The sequence below is a fragment of the Alosa pseudoharengus genome, unplaced genomic scaffold (assembly GCF_046254945.1).
Source record: "Alosa pseudoharengus isolate Yale_2024_CS ecotype anadromous, Long Island Sound unplaced genomic scaffold, YU_APseudo_1.1 YU_APseudo_1.1_scf_10, whole genome shotgun sequence".
Taxonomy (NCBI): Eukaryota; Metazoa; Chordata; class Actinopteri; order Clupeiformes; family Clupeidae; genus Alosa; species Alosa pseudoharengus.
Window position 1 is genome coordinate 20,604,052 of NW_027468565.1, and position 24,083 is coordinate 20,628,134.

Here is a 24,083-nt window from a genome sequence, read left to right on the forward strand (position 1 = left end):
CAAAAGGACAAATGACTGGGTTATGGAGCACAACATTGTGGTGCCCCATGATGGAGGACTAATTAAAAAAAAAATGTGACAAGTTTAATGCAAAACAGTGTAGTCCTCTCTAATAGTATTTCCTGGGTTGTTGAAACCCGCTCCCAAGGCTTTGGGCTACAGAGGGAGTTGATGAAAGCAATACCAAATGTACTACATGACAGTATGTGTGTGTATGTGTGGTGTGGCTGAAACACACTGCCAATGCACTGTTTTTTTTTTCTAAACATCTGCACATTTTAGCTGCACTGAGGAAGTTCTGGATGTTGCTGAAAAATGCTAAATAAAATAATACAAATGATACATATGTGTGTGTGTGTTTGAAGTAAGTGTTCTGTTCTGAAACAAGACTGATGCCAGTATTTTCTTAACTTTGACGTAACATGCTAACGATTACAGGATTGTGAGTACAGTTGTATTCCTTGTTGTACATGATGAGCTATTTTTCTCATCACTATAAATGAGCAAAAATCCTGCCTTTGTATAGTGAATCTATGCACTGGTTGGCGTAGACTAGACCATACTATTATGATTTTAGGGGTGGCAGCATTTCCCTCTAGATTATCTGTACAGCCAAGGATTTTCATGATCATGATGAAAATGGTTGCACTGCAGTCCTTTGCACTGACATTGTCTGGTAGGTAATTTTGTTGACCACTGCAGACCATGCCTGGGTCCCTAGAGCTTCTCAAGTTTCAATCAATACAAGAGCCCTAATGGATGCTGTAAGTGCATGGATATAGCGCTCTGAAAATGCGCCTGAATCTTAGATGAACAACACCCATTAGTTTATTTTCTTTTCATGAAAGCTACTCTCACAAGCACTGTTAGGATCAGTCGAAATGTATGAGTCTTTGTATATGACTGGACCAGAACTACAAACTACTATCATGTACACTGGGCAAAACGTTCCGTTCACTATAAATTAGTGCGCAGTTCCCTTCAAAAAGTAGTACCGGTTGAAGCGAAGCAATGCGCGAGGCGAAGTATCCCATTTCAACTTTCGCTATCGCTACTGTCAAATATTGACAGCCCGACCGACCTACCATGGACGGTATGTCTGTGCAGCCCCTGTAAACCTGGACCTTGAGATGACACAAATCCAACATCGTGGACAGTAACACCAGGTTTGTTTACAACAAACTGTGAATCGATTTAAAGCTTTAGTTACTAATTTCTTGCATGCTAGCCTCGAAGTGACTACGAACGTGAGGCTACTGTGAAGGAACCAAGTTAAGTGACTACCGAGCTGAGATGTGGAAATAAATTGGAGCACAGTAGAAGCTAGCTAATAAACCAACTAACTTTTAGCACATGTTAATGGACTACTTTAGTAGGTAACTTGTCAGAGTAACATTCAGTATTTTGAGTAAGTTATTGAAGTTACTGTAATCTCAGTACGGCACTAACGTTACTTCTAGCGAACGCACTCTGGCAGAAGTATGAGTCCCGTGACGCTGGGTCATGCTGTTTCATGCTAAGTAGTCAACACTCAGCAACCGGTAGAACCATACGAACTTGTACAAAACTTGTTACCGTTTTTTTTGTTCATGTACGGATTTCTCATTGACATTGAGTCGACAACTTGATTTTACGTCCAAACTATTTAAAAACAAGTTGCTTCATCTTGGTAGCTAACCAGCATGTCGATGATGGCTGAGCACCAGCCGTGCCCTGGAATGTGTGGGTTTGCTGTCAGTTTTTCATATTGTTGTGAGTTGACATAATCTTTACATTGTCACTTTGTTACTTAATACGTAATAAAGTTAGTTCCTTTCTAACATTGTTACCTTTCAACTGTATTGTGTATGCACCATTCGAGACGAGTATGGCCCACTTCATAAACGACTGAATTAGTAGATGAGTTTACATTAATCTTGTCAGAAGGGGTGCTTTACATATGGCAATATAGCTTAACTTCTGTCACTGTTGTGTGTGTGTGTGTGTGTGTGTGTGTGTACCGGTATATACTAAGTTGGTGCCTTGTCCTTTAAAAAAGCTATTGTTCAGCAGCTGAGAGGAGAAATCAAGGGTGGTCATGCGTTTGCAATTGAATTGAGAATGTTTTGGATCATATGACGGTGGGCAGCTGGTGATGGTCTGAGAACAAAGGTAGTCTCATGTTCTGAATGAAAGACAGATATCAGATAGAGGGGCTGTGGGCTCCTGTGCTTTCTCTTTTCTTCTTTGCCGTGACTCAGACTGACACTCAGTTTTCAAAACAAGATGCCCTAAGCTCTGCAAGACTCATTTATACATTTTACATATCCTAACAAGGTAAAAGTGCAGGGAATTTAATGTAAATAGATTCAGAGGAGACTCTTTCTCCAACATTCACTTAAATATTTTTGTTTTTCTCAGCTCTGCAGGATGATTCCTGTTCTTCCAGAGTCCTGCACTCATGTCCTTGCCGAGTTTGACTGCCTGGACCCCTTACTCTCTGCCCTGCGCCTGGACTCAGGCAGACTTAAGGTACCATCTTCACCTTGTCCATCGTTTATCCATCGTACCGACTCTGTCAACCTCTTCAGTCTGTATACATTTTGCGGTGGAAAAGTTCCGCCTTTTAAAATCAGGTGTAGCCTAATCCGAATCATAGTTAAAACCATCAATTAAACAACAGAATCAGTAGGATACCAGTTTTGTTTCATTGTACCAGGCCTACTGTATGTCAAAAGCAGGCTTGGATGAAGCTGGGAAGGATTAAACACACGGTTTCCACACCGTGGTAATCAACCGTGATAATCATGATATTTGAAATGAAAACGGTAATTGTTATCGTCAACATTTTTATTGCGGTTTACCATGAATCGTTACATCCCTACTCATCAACCTTAATAAATAGCCTAGAATTTACTGATTGCTTATCCATGTCAAGGTGTTAACATTGTCTTTGATGTGTATGTGTTCTTCAGTAGCAAAGCTCCACTCCAATTGTTGTGTCATGAAAATTCAATTTAATCCCTCTACGTTCATCATTTGTTGATGAAATTACACAAATAGGGATAACTACTTTAAGCTTTGATTGTGCCTTATGGGAAAATATACAGCAAACAAAGCTGAATGCATATCTGGTCCCTCAAGACTAGCAGCCCTTGTAGAAATTACTTTCAACGAGTGGTGTTGATATATACTTTTATGCTGGATAGTTTGAGGTATATTTAGAGAAATTTTGCCTAGTGAATTCCTAGGCTGTGTTGGCTCTTGTTTACCTTCTGATGAATCTGGGTTACTTAGTTAATGTTTAGCCGAAGCCTGGGCCACATTGTGGATCATTGTGTGTGTGTGTGTGTGTGTGTGTGTGTCTGAGCATGTCCCTTTCCATTTTGTTTTTGGGTGTATGTGCATGTGTACACGTGTTTACATGTGTGTCTGTGCGTTTGTGTGTTGCAGTGCACATGTCTGGCAGTGTCCAGGAAGTGGCTTGCTCTGGGGACTTCTGCAGGGGGTCTGCATCTCATTCAGAGAGAAGGCTGGAAGCAGAGACTCATCCTCACACACAAGGTGATTCTAGTAGATATTAGTGTATTTGTATGTGTTGTTAGTATTTACAAAAACTTACTCCTAACCAATTATATGCCATCTTATCACTGAATAACTTCACAGACTTGTGTACACAAGTATACTTGGCCTAGAAACCTGATTCAGTGGCAGCCGTAGCCTACTGGTTAGGGCTTCGGGCTTGGAACCGAAGGGTTCCCGGTTCGATCCCCGACCAGTGGGAACGGCTGAAGTGCCCTTGAGCAAGGCACCTAACCCCTCACTGCTCCCTGAGCGCTGCTGTAGCAAGGCAGCTCACTGCTCCGGGTTAGTGTGTGCTTCACCTCACTGTGTGTTCACTACACAGCACCATGTCAGATGTCAGCACTCTGTGTGTTCACTATTTCATGAATGGGATAAATGCAGAGACCAAATGCCTTGTATACACAAGTATACTTGGCCTAGAAATCAGATTTACATTTATAGATAGACAAATCAGATTCTGCATCATGCATTCTGTTCATTTGGCAATCTGGAGTATATATTTAGGCCTATGTTTTTTTTAAATTTGACTATGCATTTCTGTTAATGAGTCGTCATCTCATAAGCCTATTTGCTGCGTTATCAGGAAGGATCCATCACTCAGGTAGCATGCTGCCCTCACGATGAAGACTTTATCGCTGTTGCGACAAGGTAGTTATTTTCACACCACTGTGCCTCCTCCTTTCTCCTCCTCCCTGGGTGATGTTTGTCTATGATGTTTCTATATTGCATTGCAATGAGTACTGCACTGTGTGCATCACTGATAATGTAGCTCACGTCTTTTTGTGTTATTGTAGCGGTTCTGGCATGTGTTCATGTTGGTTGTGCATGTTGGTGTTTCCATGTGCGTATTTGGGCTGCTTCTTTTGATCTGGTGTGTGAGTGTGTGCGTGTGCGTGTGCGTGTGCGTGTGCGTGTGCGTGTGCGTGTGCGTGTGTGTGTGTGTGTGTGTGTGTGTGTGTGATAGTCAGGGGGTGGTTGGTGGTGAATTCACTAACTGGCCCTGCTGGATGCAACAGCATGATATATGTGTATTGACTGTGACAAGTCAGGATGTGTTTGTGCATGTATTAATTGCTTTGTGTGTGTGTGTGTGTGTGTGTGTGTGTGTGTGTGACAGTCAGGGGGTGGTGGTTGTGTGGGAGCTGCAGCTAGAGCGGCGGGGTCGGCCCGAGCGAGCGTGCGTGTCCTGGGAGCATCGTGGCCAGGCCGTCACTGCCCTGTGCTGGGATACCGCCGCCCTGCGCGTCTTTGCCGGGGACGCCGGGGGGAAGGTGTCTTTCATCCGCGCCGCCTCCTCCAAACTTGGAAAGGTAACGGTGCGAGCATTGGGTGGCAGGGCTAATGCGGGAGTGAGTGCTCATTGAAGGTCTTGAATGGTTGTGACTGAATAATTACTTTACTCCTACAGTGCTATGGGCAGTTGTTTGCTATGGTGTTTTGTATTACAGTGTGTGCTTATAATTGTGCTATATTTGGGAGCATGTTTGTACTTGTGTTTGTCCGAAATATTGAAATGATGCTGAAATTAGTTTTTGCGGACTTGTGTAAGGAGTGTTTATTAATCTTCTCATACTAATACATTTGTGTGTGCTTTGTTGTGTGTGTGTGTATGTGCGCGTGCGTGTGTGTGCGTGCATGTATGTGTGTGCACGCATGTGCCTACAGGGCTCTGCATTTGTGATCTTCCCTGTGCAGACAGTCACCACAGTGGACTCCAAGGTGGTACAGATGGGCTACCAGGAGGGCCGGCTGCTCGTGTCCTCCCTGAGTCGCTGCTACCTGTGCGACACAGACAGGTGTGTGTGTGTGTGTGTGTGTCTGTTACTAGTATTACATTAGCCAATAATTATGTTGATATCTTTCTACCTCTGCCCCTCGAAACAACCTCACTCTGTTTGGCAGGAAGTGGTGTGTGTCAGAGGCAGCACACTTTATTTGACTCTGAAAGACATTTGACTTGGGTTGTGTAATCATTGTAACTACTGTAAATGTAACGTTTTAAAAGTACAAAGTCTCTCTATGTCTCTCTTTTTGGGTTCTGTCTTTCGTTCTTCCAGAGAGAAGTTCTGGCGAGTAGGTAATAAAGAACGTGACGGGGAGTACGGCGCGTGTTTCCTGTCCCAGGCGCGGGGCGCTGGGGGAAGTCCTCCCCCACTTCTGTACTGTGCCCGGCCTGGATCACGTGTGTGGGAGGCCAGCTTTGGTGGGGAAGTACAGAGCACACACCAGTTCAAACAGCTGCTCGCCTGCCCAGCCGTGCCCCTCATCACCCACAAGTACGCAGCTCTGTGTGTGTGTGTGTGTGAGTGCGCGCGTGTGCGTGTGTGTGCACATGTGTGTGTGTGTGTGTGTGTGTGTGTGTGAGTGCGCGCGTGTGCGTGTGTGTGTGTGTGTGTGTGTGTGTGTGTGTGTGTGTGTGTGTGTGTGTGGTGCCAGCTTGGGTGGGCAGATGAAAAGAACTCACCTACATCACAAGTGTGCATCTTTGTGTGTGTGTGTGTGTGTGTGTGTGTGTGCTTGTCTCAGCACCATGTCAGATGTACGTAGGTGTAGACTTGACTAGACGTAGACTTGTTTGCTGCGCTAGATCCATCCCAGTGCAGTGTAATAGTGTAGCAGTGCATCTGTGTTTCTGTGAACGCTTGTTGGAGTGAGCAGATATGCATGTTTACCCTGCTTTGTCTCGAGGGCAAAACAGTTATGCTTTGCAATAGAGTCTGTTTGCATTCCTTTTCCAAAATATTCCTACCAGGAAATGGATGTCATCTCAACTGACCACATCTGAAATAATCAAGGTGTTTTTGTTGTTTCTCACAGGCATGAGTCACACTATAACCCCAACCAGAAAAGCCCTCAATCCCTGGCCTTCCCAAAGCTGATACAACTCGGGTAAAAACACCAAATCATTCATCTAAACTACTGGATGCAGTATAGTGTAAAAATGCATTGAATGGATAGATCAGATCACAAAAAGTGGAGAATCATTAGACAGTCACAGGTCTAATCTTGCTTATGGAGGATTTGAGAAAGTGTGGGACCTCTTCTGATTGTGATTGTGTGTGTGTGTGTGTGTGTGTGTGTGTGTGTGTGTGTGTGTGTGTGTGTGTGTGTGTGTGTGTGTGTGTGTGCGTGTGCGCATGCGCAGGGATCAACACCTTCTGACCTGGACTGAGTCTGCCATCTATATCTTTACACCTCAGAGTGACCAAGTGCTCTTATGGACCGAAGTCAAAGGTCAGAGTCTCCCTGATTCTGTGTTATATTTAACAACGCTTTAACAACACTAGGGATGTAACGATTACCGGTATATTGGTAAACCGCGATAAAAATTTTGACGATAACAATTATCGTTTTCTTTTGAAATATCATAGATAGATAGATAGATAGATAGATAGAAACAAAAATGAAACAAAACTGGTACCCTACTGATTCTGTTTTCTAATTGAAGGTTTTAACTGTGATTCGGATTAGGCTACACCTGATTTTAAAAGGTGGAACATTTTCACCGCAAAACGTGCACTGTATCATTTAGCCACTCTGCATCTTTTTATGTTCACGTCCACATGAAATCCATTCCACTCACGTTATCAAGAGAACGCCGTAGCCTAAAGTTTTAGTTTGAACACTTACTTTGGTCTCACTCATTGGATCCAAATAACAGAAATAGCAAACTCCAAGTCATGGTAGGGTAAGTTACCGGTAGGGTAACCGGTAAGTTAAGCTATAAACACATAGCCAATTTAATATGAAAAAGTGAACGGGACACATTTTGAAACTATTTCAGCTTTTGTAGGCCTATCAGTGCTTTCTGAACATATTGAACACACTTTTAAGAACACTGTGATGATACCGAAAACCGTGATAATTTTGGTCACTATAACCGTGAGGTTAAATTTTCATACATTTTTTCATATATTTCATCTCTAAACAACACTTTAACAACACTTTAATGCTCTGATTTTGTGTTATATTTAACAACGCTTTAGCAACGCTTTAACAACGCCTTAATGCTCTGATTCTGTGTTATATTTAACAACACTTTAACAATGCTTTAACAACGCTTTAATGCTCTGATTCTGTGTTATATTTAACAATGCTTTAACAACGCTTTAATGCTCAGTCAGGGTCTCCCTGATTCTGTGTTATATTTAACAACCCTTTAACAACGCCTTAATGCTCTGATTCTGTGTTATATTTAACAACGCTTTAATGCTCTGTCAAGCCGCTTGGTATAGAAGGCCTTGTACTACTAAATCTAAATTTTTAAAAATAATAATAACTTCACCCAATTGATCTGTCTGTGCCAGTTGGTTGAAGTATGTATGGTATATAGAAGAACATGCTGTATGGCAGTGTTATTATTGTCTCAAGAAATTAATGCACAAGATTATTTCCTCTTTGTTTTGTTTTCTTGGCATGACCATTAAAGGGTTAAAGGTACATTTTACCAGGATCTACACCTTTACTACACCTTTAAAACACCTTTTCAACAGATTGGAGTGTCTGATATACATGGCATTATTTTTTTAGTATTGGCCATTGGTAGTGTATGTTGCTACTTCTTGTTCTTCCTGTGGTCATTGTGTAAGTGAGTTTGTTTTGTGTCTGTAGGCATCGTGGACGTGGCAGTGTTCCGCAGCGAGCTCTTCTGTCTTTATGGCGATGGGCGCTTGTCCCACTTCTCGGTGCTGTCAGCCGAGCGTTGCGTGGAGCGGTTGCTACGGCGTGAGGCTTGGACCCTGGCAGCCACTGTCTGCTGCATGTTCCAGCACGCTGTTGCATCCGGCAGGGTTAGTTAGCAAACACATACACACACACACACACACACACACACACACACGCCGCCATGTCCAAAAATGACATTACCTGTGGGCCTGCACATACACACAGAAACAGAGATAATTCCATTTTTCACTCAGGCACACACATGCATTAGCAATATAGCATATAGCATTTGCATTGTACTGTAAGTATAATGTGAACTTACATTTGAGTTCCTATAAATGTTTTAATTTGATAGTAATTTGATAATAATAATCTCTCACTGCTGCACTGCCCCACTCAACAGGCCAGGAAGTCTGTTCCCATGGACCGTCTGGAGAACCTCAAGGCTCAGCTCAGCTCCGCCTCACACCTGGAGCTGATTGGCCAGCTGGAGGAAGTCATCTCCAAGCTGGAGCCTTTAGACTCCGCCTGCAGTAGTCGCCGGAGCAGTATCTCCTCCCATGTGAGTGGTGTTTGGTCATTGGTCAGATAAGCCACTCTGTTGTATCTTGAAAATCTGGACTGAGTTTTGCTTGTCAATTGGCCCAAAGCTTGTGAAGTCATGTGCGATGTGTACACTTCACTTCGTAGCACCTCAAGAGAAGAAGAGGTATTATAATGGCTATGCTTTCCCCTCTTGTGTTAGTGGAGCATCTTTCAACCTGTTTACACGACAACGCTTATGGGTGAAAAGTCTGAAAACGACAAAATATTTTATTAGGTGTGCCTTTCGTTAGACGGTGATGGCGTTTTGGGGCTTAAAAGCGTAAAAAAGTGAAACCACCCTCCAGAGTGGAAATCTTAAAAAAACGCTCCAACGCCGCGTTCCCGTCTAAAGGGTAAAAACGCAAAAGTCTGTTCTGATCTGCTCACAGTGGCTCTCATCGCATACGCGTTTACACTGCCACCTAGCCACCTGGGGTGCATACTACATCAAATTTCACACACTTTTGCGTCACCATATGCACGCAGATTTCCCCCAAAAAACCCTTGTCTAAACGCGGAATAAAAAGTGAGAACACAACGCCACTTTTGCATCGTTTCCGTCTAAACATAGCCTTTGATTGCTAATTTCAGCTTTAGATGGTGCGTAGTGCTTGTTACGTTAGATTTGGGTTGCAACGACAAACTGCACTGTGGTAAATGCGCAGAAGAAAGGGAGGGAGGCCTATGTAAAATATGCCATACATTAAATCACTTTTTATATTATGGATGTACATTTGAGTTAAAGGAACCATATGTAAGATTGTGGCCAAAACTGGTACTGCAATCACTTTCAAATCACTGTAGAGCGGTGTATCCCCTCCCCCTCCCCCCTGACTTGAGGTTGCCAACCCGGATGCCGAAACACTACTGACTTCGTGATTAGTACATAGGTGGAGGGTGGCGCATCAGGCCAAAACAGAACATGACATGACAAAACACAACATCAACATCAGTTGAGGGCTGCACTTTTTAAATGACGATATCCTGGCCGGACTGCTGTTATCAGTGATATACGTGTTTGAAATGAACATGATTTCTTAATGTCTTGTGACATATCAGGGCCATTTTATGATTCATTGAAATTCATTTCTTACATATGGTTCCTTTAAAATGTGTTGTTTATGTGTCCTTCAGGAGAGCTTCAATGTTTTGGACTGTGGCATCTACCGGGTCATCAGCCGCAGAGGAAGCCAGTCAGACGAGGACACCAGCTCCCTGGTTAGCCAATCGATGCTTGAGGAGGAGCGGCTGAAGGAGTTTAGTTTTACACAGGAGGAGGAGCCAGGGGAGCAGGGTAAGGGCGGGGCCTCTGACAGAGCCGCCTCTTAAAGGGACACACACCCTTTTAAACCCCTACCCCCACCTTTGTCTCAGGAGCTAGAGTTCTGACCTGATAAATTTGAGAGATTGCAGGTCTTAATGCCTTAAAATATTTTAAAAGGCTACAAAAAAGCTTTTTATATTTTTGTTACAAAATAGTTTAAAATACTTTCTGACATTATATCAGTGAGCCATTTACATGAGCCAATGTCCTGGTGCATAACTGTTAAAAAGTAATTTGGGGAAATTGTTGCATGAGATTAAATTTCGAAGGCAGCTGAAATAAAAAGACATAAACCAAAGGCCAGTGAGGTTTTCATTATACACGTATTCCACTGTTGTCACCTGTGCCTCCTCATTCTGTAGTTGGTTTGGATTGCTCCTTGTCTTGCATCCACAGCACATGCATGTTTGCAGTAGACTTGCTCAAATCCTCAAGTGTGAGGTAAAGCTTCACTGGCATTGCTACAACTGCTTGTCTCATCTCATCTCACTCTTATTTTGCCTTCCATGTTTTCCCCTTTTCCCTTCCCCTCATCACCGCTCCTCCTGTCGGTCTTTTATTTCTCTTTCGCTTCCGCTCTTCTCTTCTTTCCTCTCTCCTCCCTTTTCTTCTTTTCTTTCTGTTCTCGGTCCTCTCTTCCCATTTCTCTTCTCCACTTTTCTTCTTCTTTTCCCCTCCTCTTTCTTCACTTTTTCGCTCCTCTCCCTTCTCCTCTCATACCCCATGATTTCCCCATCATGCCCTGGGGCTCAGAGGGCCATCAAGGAGAGCGGGTGGAGGCGGAGCGTGTGGAGCCTGGGCTGCAGTTTCACCTCCCTCTGTCATTCCGCCCCAAACCACCACGCATTGCCCTGCAGGCCGTCCGAGACAGGTGATACACACACGCACATGCGCACACACACCACACACACTCTCATACACTTTCACAAGCACACAGACATAAACCACCACAAACTCTGATACACACACGCACATCCGCGCACACACACCACACACACTCTTACAAACACAAAGACGTCAACCACCAAAAACTCTGACAGGTAGCATATACAAATACTGTATATAGGCCCTAATTTAATTTATGGATTAAACAAAAAATATCTAAAGCTAATTTAATAACTTAAATCGTTTTGCTAATTTAATGCCATTAACAAGATTTTAAGTGCAGATATGGGTGAGTTGGTGTAAGCCTCCACACACCACATGACACACCACAGCTTTAGTTTACGCAATAGACATTTTGCTTATTGGCCGTCACTCGTCATTGAAATCACGGCTCTTAATCACACACAAACAGAAAACACACAAAACTAAAAAATCTATTAACATATTCGCACCCACACTCTCAAAGGGAGGCAAGACTCAGAATGTCACACTCACACACACATCTACAGCTTTCTATAGCCTCAAACATTACACTGCAGACCACTGAAGAAAGGTAACTCACGCACACATTCATTTCACCACATATATAAAGCATAAAAATGCAAGTGCACTCGTGATATGCTTACTACATACACACACCCACATACATAAATAATAGATGATTGATTCTCAGCTTTGAAACAGACCCCTCTAGACCCATACACACCACATACCCAAAATTCTGAATCTATTTAGCCTTTTAAAATTTCTAAAGAGTCTGGTAAGGGAAATGTTTCAGCAGTATGTGCCCTCTTGGGATAAAGACTAATTTATAGTCTAACTTATATGTGGATTATTTTGCATATATTTACACACACACAGTGCCATATTGGTACACAGAGGAGAGCAAAGACACAGCAAAACATCCAAGGAAAAATAAAGACAAAAATAAAAATACGTTAAACAGGAGTCTTTATTTCCAGTACCTGCTCAGTACTAGGCAGAGGAGTTCAGCAGAGGAAAGGGAAATTATATACTTCTCTACTTTTGTGTCTTTGTCAAACATCTGGCAGTGAAAGGCTTAGTGGTGAGGTCTAACAAAGAGAGATAGAGAGAGAAACAGAGAAGTGAAACTGATTCGCCCTGAGCCTTCTGGTGACTGACCCTCAGAATAGCGCAGAATAGTGTTTGGGCTTCCTCTTTCACGCCATGCACATGGCACCTATATAAATGCATCACTTCCATTCACCAAGGTCTACTCACTCACGGGGCTGTCACCCTCGCATGATATGGTATGTACGCAAGATAGTTGGCTTGGTTGGTCATTTGTCATGTTCGATTGACCCTAGATGGATGACTGAGAAGTTCTTTGACCTCATAACATCTGCTAGTTCTCTATACTTGATGTGTTGATATTTGAAACTTCTGTTAGTTGTGTTATTTGAGACGGTGTTGCGCACTAAAAAAGAGAGCATCCTTATTTCCTGTACAGGTTAATGAGTAAACTTGAATTTCCAGTTCTGACTTTTCAATGATCTCAAGTTTCCTCATTTTATTATTTCGCATTTTAATGTGTCCTGTCATGAGGCAATAACTATAGGTCAAACATTTTTCTGGTCCATCGTGACTGTCATTAAAATGTTTATTCTAGAAAAAGCAGAACTTTAGAAATTGCATGTGATTCGGCAGGTACAGTATCATTATGTGTGTGTGTGTGTGTGTGTGTGTGTGTGTGTGTGTGTGTGTGTGTGTGTGTGTGTGTGTGTGTGTGTGTGTGTGTGTGTGTGTGTGTGTGTGTGTGTGTGCTGCAGTGTGTCTAGCTTCGTGAAAAAGACCACAGAGAAGATCAACACCCTTCAGATGAACACTGAACTTTGGCCTCGGCCTGACCTCAGGGAGGGGTCACAGGGTGAGGTCATCACCTCTACTGCCCCATTTCCAGAGGTAGTGGACAACGAGTGAGTTCCCGGCTTATCTTACATGCTCATGTGTTATTACAAAAAGTGGTAAATGTACTGTAACACTAACAAAGTATAATGGATTATTTTGTATTTTTGAATGTATCAGTTTAAGTAAGCAAATATACCCACACATTGAAAACACTGAGGAAGGCTAATATAAATACTGTTTACAGACTATCTTGAACCTCTGTTTTTCTTGTGTACATTTAGATGAGATGTACTTAAAGGTATACTATGCAAGATTTTCACGTTAATATAACCTTTATGAAGCCAATTTGATGGTAAACGAACTTGTAATAGGGGAATTGTTCACCTAGCATAGCCATACAGAATAGCCGTAGCGAGTCGCTAACAAGAGAACCAGCCATGCAACTTCAAGAAAAGTCGACCCGAAGACATCTCGCAAGAATCGTGAAACATTACATTGTCAGTAAATATAGCTCTTTGGAGATTTATTCTTGGAGGTTTATTCTGTTGTTAGTCTTTCGCCTCCACAACAAAAGCTTTTTTATTGTGCACAGGGGGTACAAGCCACGAGAAGTAGGCTATTTACAATGGCAGACTAAAATATAAATATCTCTTGACTCTAGGGGGAGCTCTTCAGTCACCAAAAATACCTGAAACTGCATAGTATAACTCTCAAAAGTAGTTTACTTCATGGATGGACAATGGGTTATGAAAATTAAACTAAAAGCGATACTCTATTAGATATGTAAACTCTGCAATAATCACAGGGGGTGATGCACTATGCACTAAGATGGTGCCCTATAGTAACAGTGGTACTTATTTTATGATTATTGATATATTAAGTGACCATTTTTCTTCCCCAGGCCGTCTGGTGAGCAGTCCAGTGCTGAGAGTGACCTGCAAGAGCTCAGAGCAGCCACCGAGAAAGCCATGTGAGTATCTTAACACACACACACACGCGCACACATACACACATCTGACACATACACACACACACACACGTCTGAAACACACACACTCTCACACACACACACACACACACACATACGCACACACACATGCGCACACACATTGTTCTGTTCAGAAATATCATTATCATACACAGAGAGAGAGAGTCACACACACATATATACCCCATCCCAGCATTCCCCATCACAGCATGGTTGTGTGGTGTAGTCATTCAACAGATGCTCAGGAGCTGCCCCATATTCCCATGCGTGGGGGTACATACACACTGATGGTGTGTTGTCATACACTGCTACTGTGTCCCAGCGTACCGTTATTAGTTTGTGTTGATGAGGTGGATATGAGGAAATCAGTGCGCTGTGGGACATGCACTAAGCATGTGATCATGTATGTCACTCACAGATCACATGTTGATAACAGGATAGACCCTCACAGTCATGTTACTTTGGGCTGAAACCCGTGACCTTATCAGGCATGAGAAGGACAGCACTGCAACAGAGTTACAGCAACATGATTAGGGGTGTCTTCTGCCACCACATTTACTCATCGTAAGTAGTCTAATGGGTCCCGAGACACTAGCGCTGTGACTGATTTGGAGCATTAACTCCACTGGTCAGTTCAGTGTGAAGTGTGCAAATGGCCACCCTTAGTTATGCACTGGATAGTGTCTGCTATCAGGGTTGGTTGCCATGCTACATGAGATGAAGGGGGATGAGTGTTTTATCATATGTGGGCAGTCGTGGCCTACTGGTTAGGGTTTAGGGCTTTTAACTGGAGGGTTGCCAAATTCCTTGTGTACGCAAGTATGTTTTGGCCAAGAAACCTGATTTACATTTACATTTACATGTGTGTAGTTATGCAAAGGAATCCAGGTGGTGTGTCACAATCACAAGTTCAAAATATTAAATTCTGATTTTATTTGTTCTCTATGAATCACTTTTTTCAATATTACCTGTGCGGTTTGTTTTAATGAAAGCATGTAAAAAGTGCTAGTAAATGAAAGTATGTATTTAGATAAGTTTTATATTCGGCAAGTGCCTTGTGTGTTGTCCTGAACAGAGCCCAGGTCCAGGATCTGCAGGTTCTGTTGGATCCAGCCAGCCTGGAGGAGGCTCTGCTGGAGTGGCTGCCGGTGCTGGAGCGGGTTTTGGGCCCAGAGGACCTCACAGAACCGGACCAGGAGCAGCAGGAGGAAGATGGCGAGGAGGAGGGGGAGGAGGAGGAAGGAATAGTGGAGAGAGAGCTGGAGGTTCTGTCCTGTTCTGCCGCTCAGCATTCCGAAGGAGTCACAGGGTCAATGAGGAGGGGATCTGAGGACCCTAAACTACTGGCGGCCGAGGAGGACCTACGGGAGACCGGTATCTCCAAGCAGCAGCACAGAGACGGCGAGCTGATCCGACTGCTCGCGTCGCGACCCTTGCCCTCTGACCTGCATGCTGACGTCACCCAGCTGACCTCTCTTTGCCTGGACGTGGGCTGCGTGAGCCGACGAGCCAAAGCGACGGGAGAGAGGGAAGAGGGAGGAGGAGGAGGCGAGAGTGTGTGTGTGGAGAGTGTGTGTGTTTTTCTGAGACGTTATTTTTTCCTGCTGGATCAGGAGCATACGCGCAGGGTGTGTTTGCAAAGATACAGACAGCATCCCGAGGTCCTAGAGGATTTCATCGCAGGGATGTTAGGTAAGGATTCCAAGTCTTCTTTTTGTGTGTTTTCAAATGTGCACACAGGGTGGAACATTTTTGATTTTTTTTTTCTTTTTTTTTCAGTGACTTTGATAGGTTTTGTCATTAGGTTATTCACAAGTTACAATACAAATGACCACTACAATAGCAAATTGGTAAAAGGTGTGTGTATGTGTGTGTTTTGACAGAATATACTCAGTCCAGTAAGGTGGTGGAGGTGATCCAGAAGGGGGATCTGCTGAAGTCCCTGAGGAGTCTGAGAGAACTCCAGCCCTGGAACACCCCCCTGCTCCTGTCCCACCTCTACAGGTGTGTGTGTGTGTGTGTGTGTGTGTGTGTGTGTGTGTGTGTGTGTGTGTGTGTGTGTGTGTGTGTGTGTGTGTGTGTGTGTGTGTTACTACCAATACACCCCCCTGCTCCTGTCCCACCTCTACAGGTGTGTGTGTGTGCTACTACCAATACACCCCCCTGCTCCTGTCCCACCTCTACAGGTGTGTGTGCTACTACCAATACACCCCCCTGCTCCTGTCCCACCTCTACCTGTGTGTGTGTGTGTGCTACTACCAATACACCCCCCTGCTCCTGTCCCACCTCTACAGGTGTGTGTGCTACTACCAATACACCCCCCTGCTCCTGTCCCACCTCTACCTGTGTGTGTGTGTGTGTGCTACTACCAATACACCCCCCTGCTCCTGTCCCACCTCTACAGGTGTGTGTGTGTGCGCTACCAATACACTCACCTGCTTCTGTTCCCTCATTCTATATATAGATATAGATATATAATATATATAAAATACATCCATACATAAACATTACATGAAAGACATAACTGTATGAAGGACGGTTGGGATGGTAGTTGAGAACTAAATGTGAGTGTGTGTTAATTAATGACTGCAATGGAATAATTGTAGCCATACAAAAGGGGCATAGTACGTGTTAGCTGGCTGTTTCTGTTTTGTCTGTTATTTCACACATCTCCTCCTCCTCTTCTCCAGACTGTATGAGAAGCACGGGGAGCTGGCCGTTCGCTCCTTCTCCCAGTTCTATCCCACAATCCTCCCTTCTGACGTGCTGGCCATGGCCCAGCGCAGCCACTTCCTGCCTTATCTGGACAACCTGGTGCAGTCCCGCACGGAGGAGCAAAGGTGAGAGTGCTCATAGCTCACCTGCAAGAGCTCAGAGTGGAGGTGTATTCAAAATAGCCAAAAAAAGGCAAACATTTGCAAATGGTTTTGCGTTTGCTTTGACTTCACATGGAAGTTCACACACAAGTGTAAGGAGGTAGTTATTGGCGAGCAATCATAGCTGCTACACTAAGGGTTATCTTTTTAATAGAGCAATTTGGAATTTTTCAATTTCTAAAGCTGAAAGAAAATGCATTTGCTGTGAAAGTTTGCCTCTTTTTGCCATTTGTTTAGTGCATAACAGGGTGAAGGGTACAGACTTGGCTTTGGTGCAAAGTTACTGTAGATACACGTAACATGCTGTTTCCCATAGAGAGTGTCAGTGAGTCCTCAGCTCAAGTTACATATAGTTTTGTAAGACCAGGAATGCTATGGTGACTGCCTTTGGATGTGTGTTGGCTAATGTGGCTTAAATGTGGTTATGAATGATTAAAGGGGTAACTGAGTGAACATTTTCAGAGCAGACCAGTGCCGTGTGACATAACGGTACAACTGGCCATGGGTGACCACTGAATTGCTCCAATTCTATTCCACAGACTGGCTTTCCTTGGGTCCCTGCTACAGCCTGAAACCCTGCGACAGGATTGGCTGGAGCTGGCCCTTTCGCACGATGCACCTCAAAGGAGTGATACTTTAACAGCTGATGGACAACCACGGTACACTCTCCAAAAACTCCACATTCCATGATTCAGGATAAATTGACAGCACACTGCTGATTTTTCCTTATTTTTTATTTTATTATGATCACATGTTCATTAGTTCTTGCATTAGCATTTGCATTTTTTTCCCTAATTTAGTGTGTTATTCCAATGTTGCACTTACTCCCAGTTCATATTGTCAGGCACTGTGTCTTTCTGTCCTCTAGGTGGCACTCTCATTATTTCAGCTGGGGGTATGGGCGCCTCCTCTCCCTCCTGATCCGTCAGCCGGGTGACCTGGCTTCCAAACAGAAGATGCTGGAGACATGCAGAAACCATGGGTGAGAGAACATCTGATGTTGGTGTTAATTAATGACTGCATTAAGTGCACGGGTTTGTATGCCTTTTAGGTGTTTCATTTGCTAGTTTTAGACCAAAGCTCTGGCAATCTGCATCATGACTCTATCAGGACAAAAGTGTGCAGTATGCAAATGTGTGAGTAACATTAAAAAGAAACCTGAAATACAGCTGTTTGAGTGTCAGCTCTGAAAGCCCAACTTGTGGATTCTCCTGCTTTTCTCAGCTACTGGACAGGCTACCTGCAGCTGTGCAGTGAGCTACAGCGCCGCCCAGAGGCCTTTGCTGCTATCTGCAGCCTGGACGACATGAGTCTGTTGGAGGAGCCCAATGGTAAAACCTGTACACAACCCTACCAGCACACTAGTAGTGTCAAAGGTTATACATAGGGAGAGCAAGATACTTCATCAGCCACTTCTGGGAACCCGGATCACACGGGGGGGGGGGGGACTGTTATTTATTCTGCTGCTGTTGGCTGTCTGCTACAGTACGTACGCTCATCCTTATATTATGCAGACAGGAATCGATCCCCATTTCGCACCCATAGACTACGACGAAGTATCTTGCTCCACCTATGTATAATCTTTGGTAGTGTTCACTGGCTTTTAGTCAGAAATTATGTAAATAGTCAGAATTGTGTATTACAATTTGGAGTTATGGTGAATTAATGTAATAGGTTGTATTGTATTGAATTTGAAAACAATGTCTTATATTATATTATATTCAGGGTTCTAAATTAACACCCGCCAACCCGCCAAATGCGTGTTAAAATTTATTTTGGCGGGTGTTAATAAAAACTTACTAGCCAGTTTGGCCAGTGATGCATGAGGCATTACATACATCATACATTAGGCTCTGTTACTTCCTACATTTCCCATGACCACTGTGCCGTAATGCAACGTGATGACGATTCATACGCCCATTGGCTGCGCGCAGTTTGCGGTGATACCAGCGCGAGACAAGTAATCTGCAAGCTGCAGCCAGGGGCTTCTCGCGCGAGAACCCTTGGAAACCAACCATAGACTGTAGGATAGATAGATAGATAGAGATCCCGAACATGAAATTAAGTGTTTGCACTTTCTGTATATATTTTGTGGTATGTATTCATGCCAACAATGTTAATAAAATGATCAAATGCATTCAGTGACACTCATCTCATAAACTCATAATTCTCTTATTTTCACCGGAAAAAATTGGCTAGTAGAAATTCTGACTGGCTACTAACTTTAGAAAGTTATTGGCTGGTGATCAAAAAAGTTCATTTAGAACCCTGAATATATTGTGCATTATATATTATTTTTTTTCTCCATAGTCTATAACTGACCTTGTTTTCTCTGCACATCTCTCTCATCACTTTCTTGTTGTGTGCAGGTATTGTGCCTCAAACTCTAGAGGAGTGGAAGCTGCTTATCCAGCTCTCCCAGCAGAACTGCAGTGGGAGTTTGGAGGCAGCCAGCCTTCTCCAGGCTCGTAATGGCACAAGTGGAGCCTCTAGCACCTGCACTAACAGTAGTAGCACCACTAATGGTAGCAACACAGCTAATGGTACCGCTAATGGTAATGTTAGTAACAGTGCTAATGGAACTGTCTGTGTTGTTGGTACTAGCGATGCTAATGGTGCTAGTGCAACTGGTCCCAGCAGTGCAAATGGAACCAGCTGTGCTAGCAGCTCTAGCAGCGCTAGCGCTACCTGCCCCAGCAGTGCTAATGGTAGTTTAGCTAATGGCTCTGCAGACTGGAGCAGCCAGATCACCCCGGAGACCCTGACTCTCCGACTGGCTCGCGTGGTGGGGCCAGATCGGGCCCTGGAGGCTCTGCAGGAGTGTGGTGTCCAACTGGAGCTTGGGCTCCAGTCCACCCGCATGTGTGACTTGCTGAGGGTGGCAGAGAAGAGGCAGAGGTGAGCCAGAGGGCCCCCTACTGGTGGGCCAGTAGCACTGACAGATAGATTCAGATAAATATTTTACTGATCCCAAGGGAAATGTAGGCATCCCGTCAGTAGCTTACACACACAGAACTAGAGAGCACACAAAGAGAACAAGAGAACACTCCAAAATATTTTTGTCATGCTTTTGAAGTAAAGACGTCATACTGTACTGTACGTCATACTGAAGTAAAGACGTCATACTGTACTGTACTATACATACTTTAAAACATACATACTGTATGTTTTAAAACTGCACCTCCTCACTTCCTTCTTTGTCCTTCTCCTTTTCTCCCCTCTGTCTTCTCTGTAGGGCTCTGATCCACACCATGCTGGAGCGATGCGATCGTTTCCTGTGGTCCCAGCATGCCTAGAGTAGAGGGCTGCCTGCCTGCTGCAATGCTGGTCAGGTTACCCCAGTCAGATAGCTCAACTGTGCCCTGATCCCCAGCCCCATACCCCATACCCCTGCCTCATACCACAGCCAGCCCCATACCCCAGCCTCATACCCCAGCCCCATACCCCAGCCTCATACCTGAGCCTCAGCCTTATACCCCAGCCCCATACCCCAGCCTCATACCCCAGCCTCAGCCTTATATCCCAGCCCCATACCCCAGCCCCATACCCCAGCCTCATACCCCATACCCCTGCCTCATACCCCAGCCAGCCCCATACCCCAGCCTCAGCCTTATACCCCAGCCTCATACCCCAGCCTCATACCCCAGCCCCATACCCCAGCCTCATACCCCAGCCTCAGCCTTATACCCCAGCCCCATACCCCAGCCTCATACCCCAGCACCATACCCCAGCCTCATACCCCATACCCCTGCCTCATACCCCAGCCAGCCCCATACCCCAGCCTCAGCCTTATACCCCAGCCTCATACCCCAGCCCCATACCCCAGCCTCATACCCAGCCTCATACCCCAGCGTCATACCCCAGCGTCATACCCCAGCCTCCCAGAGGAACCCACCCCCCCCGCGCGTCTTCTCTGACACTACAATCATTCCCACTGTATTTCTAAGTACAAATATTGTAAAAAAGTAAAAAAGTAAAAAATCGACAGTATTAACATTTTTTAAAATGATAATGATAATATATATATATATATATATATATAAATGCTTATAATTATTTATCTATTTATCAACATCAGAGGATAATATTTGTATTTGAATCATGGGCCTTAAAACAAATCTTGTTCTTGTGTGAATGTACCTTTACTTTTGCTGGCCAACTGTATTAATCTAACTTGACTAGGAGAGTGGCATCTCACCGTAACACACTGACGTTTCTAATGCCTCACTCGGCCCCTACCCAAAGAGGCGCCTCTGGTTAACTAACGAGGTGTTGCAGGCGTGTAATGTTTTCTAAGATTGTCATTGAAAACATTTATTCTATCTATAAATATCAGGTCTGTCAAGTTTTTATGTGTCTTGGTGTTTTTATTTGGTTGTTTGATACTGCCAGTATTCATTTTTAGGTGTATAAAAAATGCTTAAAGTTGCAATGATCTTAATGAGTTTTATGTTCATGTTGACTATCAAGCCAACATAGGATAGATGTAAAGGATAGGTGATTTATAAAAACAATGTGAATCATAAATGGGATCTTGACCATGGCCCTGACAAACATGAAAGCATAGTTTAAAAAATACACTTTAGTCTTTCAAAAAGCTTGTACCAGAAAAAATAGGTTGTTTTTCTAAATTTCATCATTATGGTGTCACAGAGTACGTACGTCCAAAACTTGGCAGCTTTTTAGATCACAAAAGACCGCCAAATGATGAAGCACTTCTTGGAAATGATGTTTGTGTGATTTTCACAATAAAAGTATAAGAAGTTTGAAGGTGCTGTAAGATGGCATCTCCCCCAGAACAGGTGCTTGAATGACCAGCTGCCATATCAAAAGAGAGCGAGAGTGGTGGGGGGAAAGGAGAAGAGTGCTCGCACAGAATGAGGGGAATAGTAAGAGCAACAGTCAAATTCACCAGTTCCCTCCGAACACAAACACACCCTAGCCCCTCTTCCCTGACCACGTGCTGAAGATTTTCCAGTAATCCGTGCCCCCACCCATACACAGACACACACACACACACACCCCTGTCTTCTTCCAATCTCCCACAGTGGAACCACCTGTCCTATCGATGACACCAGATGCCTTGGCACAAGGTCAGATCAGATAGAGCGCACACACCTGGGCAGCTGGGACAGAGGGAAAAACAGAAGACAAAGTTCAAATTGGAAAGTGAGGAATAGAGAGATGATGTCAGTGGGAAGTCCCTCTTAATTAGCCACATAGCTCAGTGTTGAAGTGTGGGCTCTGAAATAGGTCAAGTGACGCTGATTAGAAGTCAAAACTTTTTTGTCTTAAGTAACGACCCACGCCAGTCCCTCATTGAAACATTGCAGGTGTGAACTGATTATGTGAGGTGTTTTGGTACACAAAGTCAGAATGCTGAAATTGTAATACATAATAATTTTACCATCATTATCAGTTGTACTGTATGGTGCAGCTCACCATCAGTCGATGGTGACATGATATTTAAACTACTGTAGTCCCAAGTTAACGGTTTAAGTAGATTTCAGAGTTGAATGTAAATAATAATTTTGCTGTGTTGTATTTGCTGAAGATTTAATACTCCCTGCTAGTTTTGCACACTACCTTGGATATGGGGCACTAGCGTCTCTTCAGAAGTTTGGCTGAATTGGAGTTTGAAGTGAAAGGTTATTTGGGCAAGAGAGAGAGAGAGAGAAAAGGAACATTCAGTCTTGTTTGATGTTGAACACTTGTCACCAGAGGCAAAGATAACAGGATTCTGCACATATTTCAGGACGCTGCCAGCTTATAAAAGACAACTGTCCAAACCTGGATAGGTATACCTACACACACCCCCTTTCACAAAAGAAAGTGACCTGCACTCTTAAAATGTCAAACATACCGTCATCAAACTTGCACAAGTACTGACCGTAGCCAGAGGAACACTTTTAATTGGCCTCCACAATTTCATTGCTACAGTAGGACAAACTTAGTCACAATTCCACTAAACTAATACTGGCAGCCAGCTAACTCTTTTGATGCATCAAACCAACATGTTAATGCAGTCCTGAAACTGGGAGATTGTGGAACAATTCGATGGATACTGCATCTATGGTAAGAAATGGGTAAATACTGGTTGTTACTGTCAGAATTACAGACTGCAATTTAATTGTGTAGTATTTCATGTAATGAATTAATTAATATCAGAAGTTTTTGTTGCCTTTAACAGTTTCATTGGGATCTATTTCAGGTGGCCCTTTTCCCACTAACTCTGGTTGTGTGTCTGAAGCTGTCATCACCCCTTCAGGTGCCCACGCAATTGCGCAACACCTCAGGTAAATACCTAATCGTCTGTCATGGCAGTTTTAACGCAAACCCACAACAGTGTATGCTTAACTTCCTTAACTATTCTTAACCAACGTTCGTCAAAATAACCTAAATTGTTCTTATTTAGATAGATAGAGAGATAGATAGATAGATACTTTATTGATCCCTGGGGGAAATTCAAGGTCTCAGCAGCATACATACAACACAAACACATTATTTAACATCAGAAAGAGTAATTAAAGTATATAATATAAAAACACAACTAAGCAATAAGGACAGTAAAAGATAAAGAATATGCTAAATAGACTAAAATACAAATTATACTAACTAACACTTAATCTAAGTCATTCTAAAAACAGTATCCACATAGTGGTGATTAATCAATCAGAGGCGCTTGCAAGGACTGAGGCATGATTGTGATGATTTATTAGTCATAACTGAAAGTCTCTGAAGTCTATTGTGTGTTTAAATCAGTGGTTCTCAGCCAGTGTTCCATGGTCAAAGTGAGGTGTGCTGTGGATATACGCAACCCAACGTGTTTTTGTACAGTCTCATGAAATAGGCTAGAGGGGTATTTCTAAACACATCAATGACACAGATTCTTAATCTGAAAACAGTTTAGGTAGTCAGAGATTTACAACTTTTTAAAAATGTTTTTCAGTAGGCTACTATTCTCGGTTAGATTTAATGATGTAAAGAGGAGATGTGTCTCGTAACTCCTTCTAGGCAAACTCGCCACAATAATTTACCAGCTATAAGCCTAGTCGTTAGCAGATTTAGCATCTTTTTCACCTGCCTGCTCTCGCAACAAAAACAAATCGCATCTAGCGATCAATCTGAGGACTCACAAACATTGACAGCACCCTTTTCCCTTGTCAAGCAACAGAATGAAATCACCTTTCCTAATCTATGAATCTATGACTTGTCTTGTCATAACTTGCCTTTTTGAGCTCATCTCATGAACACTCTATATAGAAAAAATATGGGCAAATGAGAATGATCACCCCTGGTAACAGTCTATAATAATGTGTGTGGCATT

General features: G+C 43.5%; 2 protein-coding genes across 2 annotated transcripts in view; both read left to right on the plus strand.

The window, feature by feature from the left end:
• The first annotated feature begins 1,046 nt into the window (after window positions 1-1,046).
• Window positions 1,047-21,104, plus strand: hps5 (HPS5 biogenesis of lysosomal organelles complex 2 subunit 2). Its single transcript, XM_076267223.1, has 23 exons — window positions 1,047-1,166; window positions 2,401-2,511; window positions 3,433-3,543; window positions 4,148-4,212; window positions 4,682-4,874; window positions 5,230-5,360; window positions 5,622-5,840; window positions 6,382-6,453; window positions 6,710-6,798; window positions 8,176-8,354; window positions 8,633-8,791; window positions 9,949-10,108; window positions 10,892-11,009; window positions 12,814-12,960; window positions 13,794-13,862; window positions 14,956-15,572; window positions 15,764-15,884; window positions 16,571-16,720; window positions 17,296-17,415; window positions 17,625-17,738; window positions 17,981-18,087; window positions 19,126-19,654; window positions 19,992-21,104. The coding sequence occupies exons 2-23, from the start codon at window positions 2,410-2,412 to the stop codon at window positions 20,050-20,052; spliced, it is 3,633 nt and encodes a 1,210-aa protein (XP_076123338.1). The 5' UTR covers window positions 1,047-1,166; window positions 2,401-2,409; the 3' UTR covers window positions 20,053-21,104.
• A 1,709-nt stretch (window positions 21,105-22,813) lies between these two features.
• The window catches only part of epx (eosinophil peroxidase), a 10,369-nt gene continuing 9,099 nt past the window's right edge, over window positions 22,814-24,083 (plus strand). Inside the window, exons 1-2 of the mRNA XM_076298647.1 lie at window positions 22,814-22,831; window positions 23,007-23,052. Coding sequence (XP_076154762.1) covers window positions 22,814-22,831; window positions 23,007-23,052 — 64 coding nt within the window. The remainder of the gene's footprint in view (window positions 22,832-23,006; window positions 23,053-24,083) is intronic.

Bases quoted from the DNA above. Each gene is read 5' to 3' on its own strand.
- hps5 (XM_076267223.1), top strand. From the start codon at position 2,410: ATGATTCCTGTTCTTCCAGAGTCCTGCACTCATGTCCTTGCCGAGTTT. The intron at 13,863-14,955 runs GTGAGTATCTTA...TGTCCTGAACAG, and splicing joins GCAGCCACCGAGAAAGCCAT to AGCCCAGGTCCAGGATCTGC. The intron at 15,573-15,763 runs GTAAGGATTCCA...GTGTTTTGACAG, and splicing joins TTTCATCGCAGGGATGTTAG to AATATACTCAGTCCAGTAAG.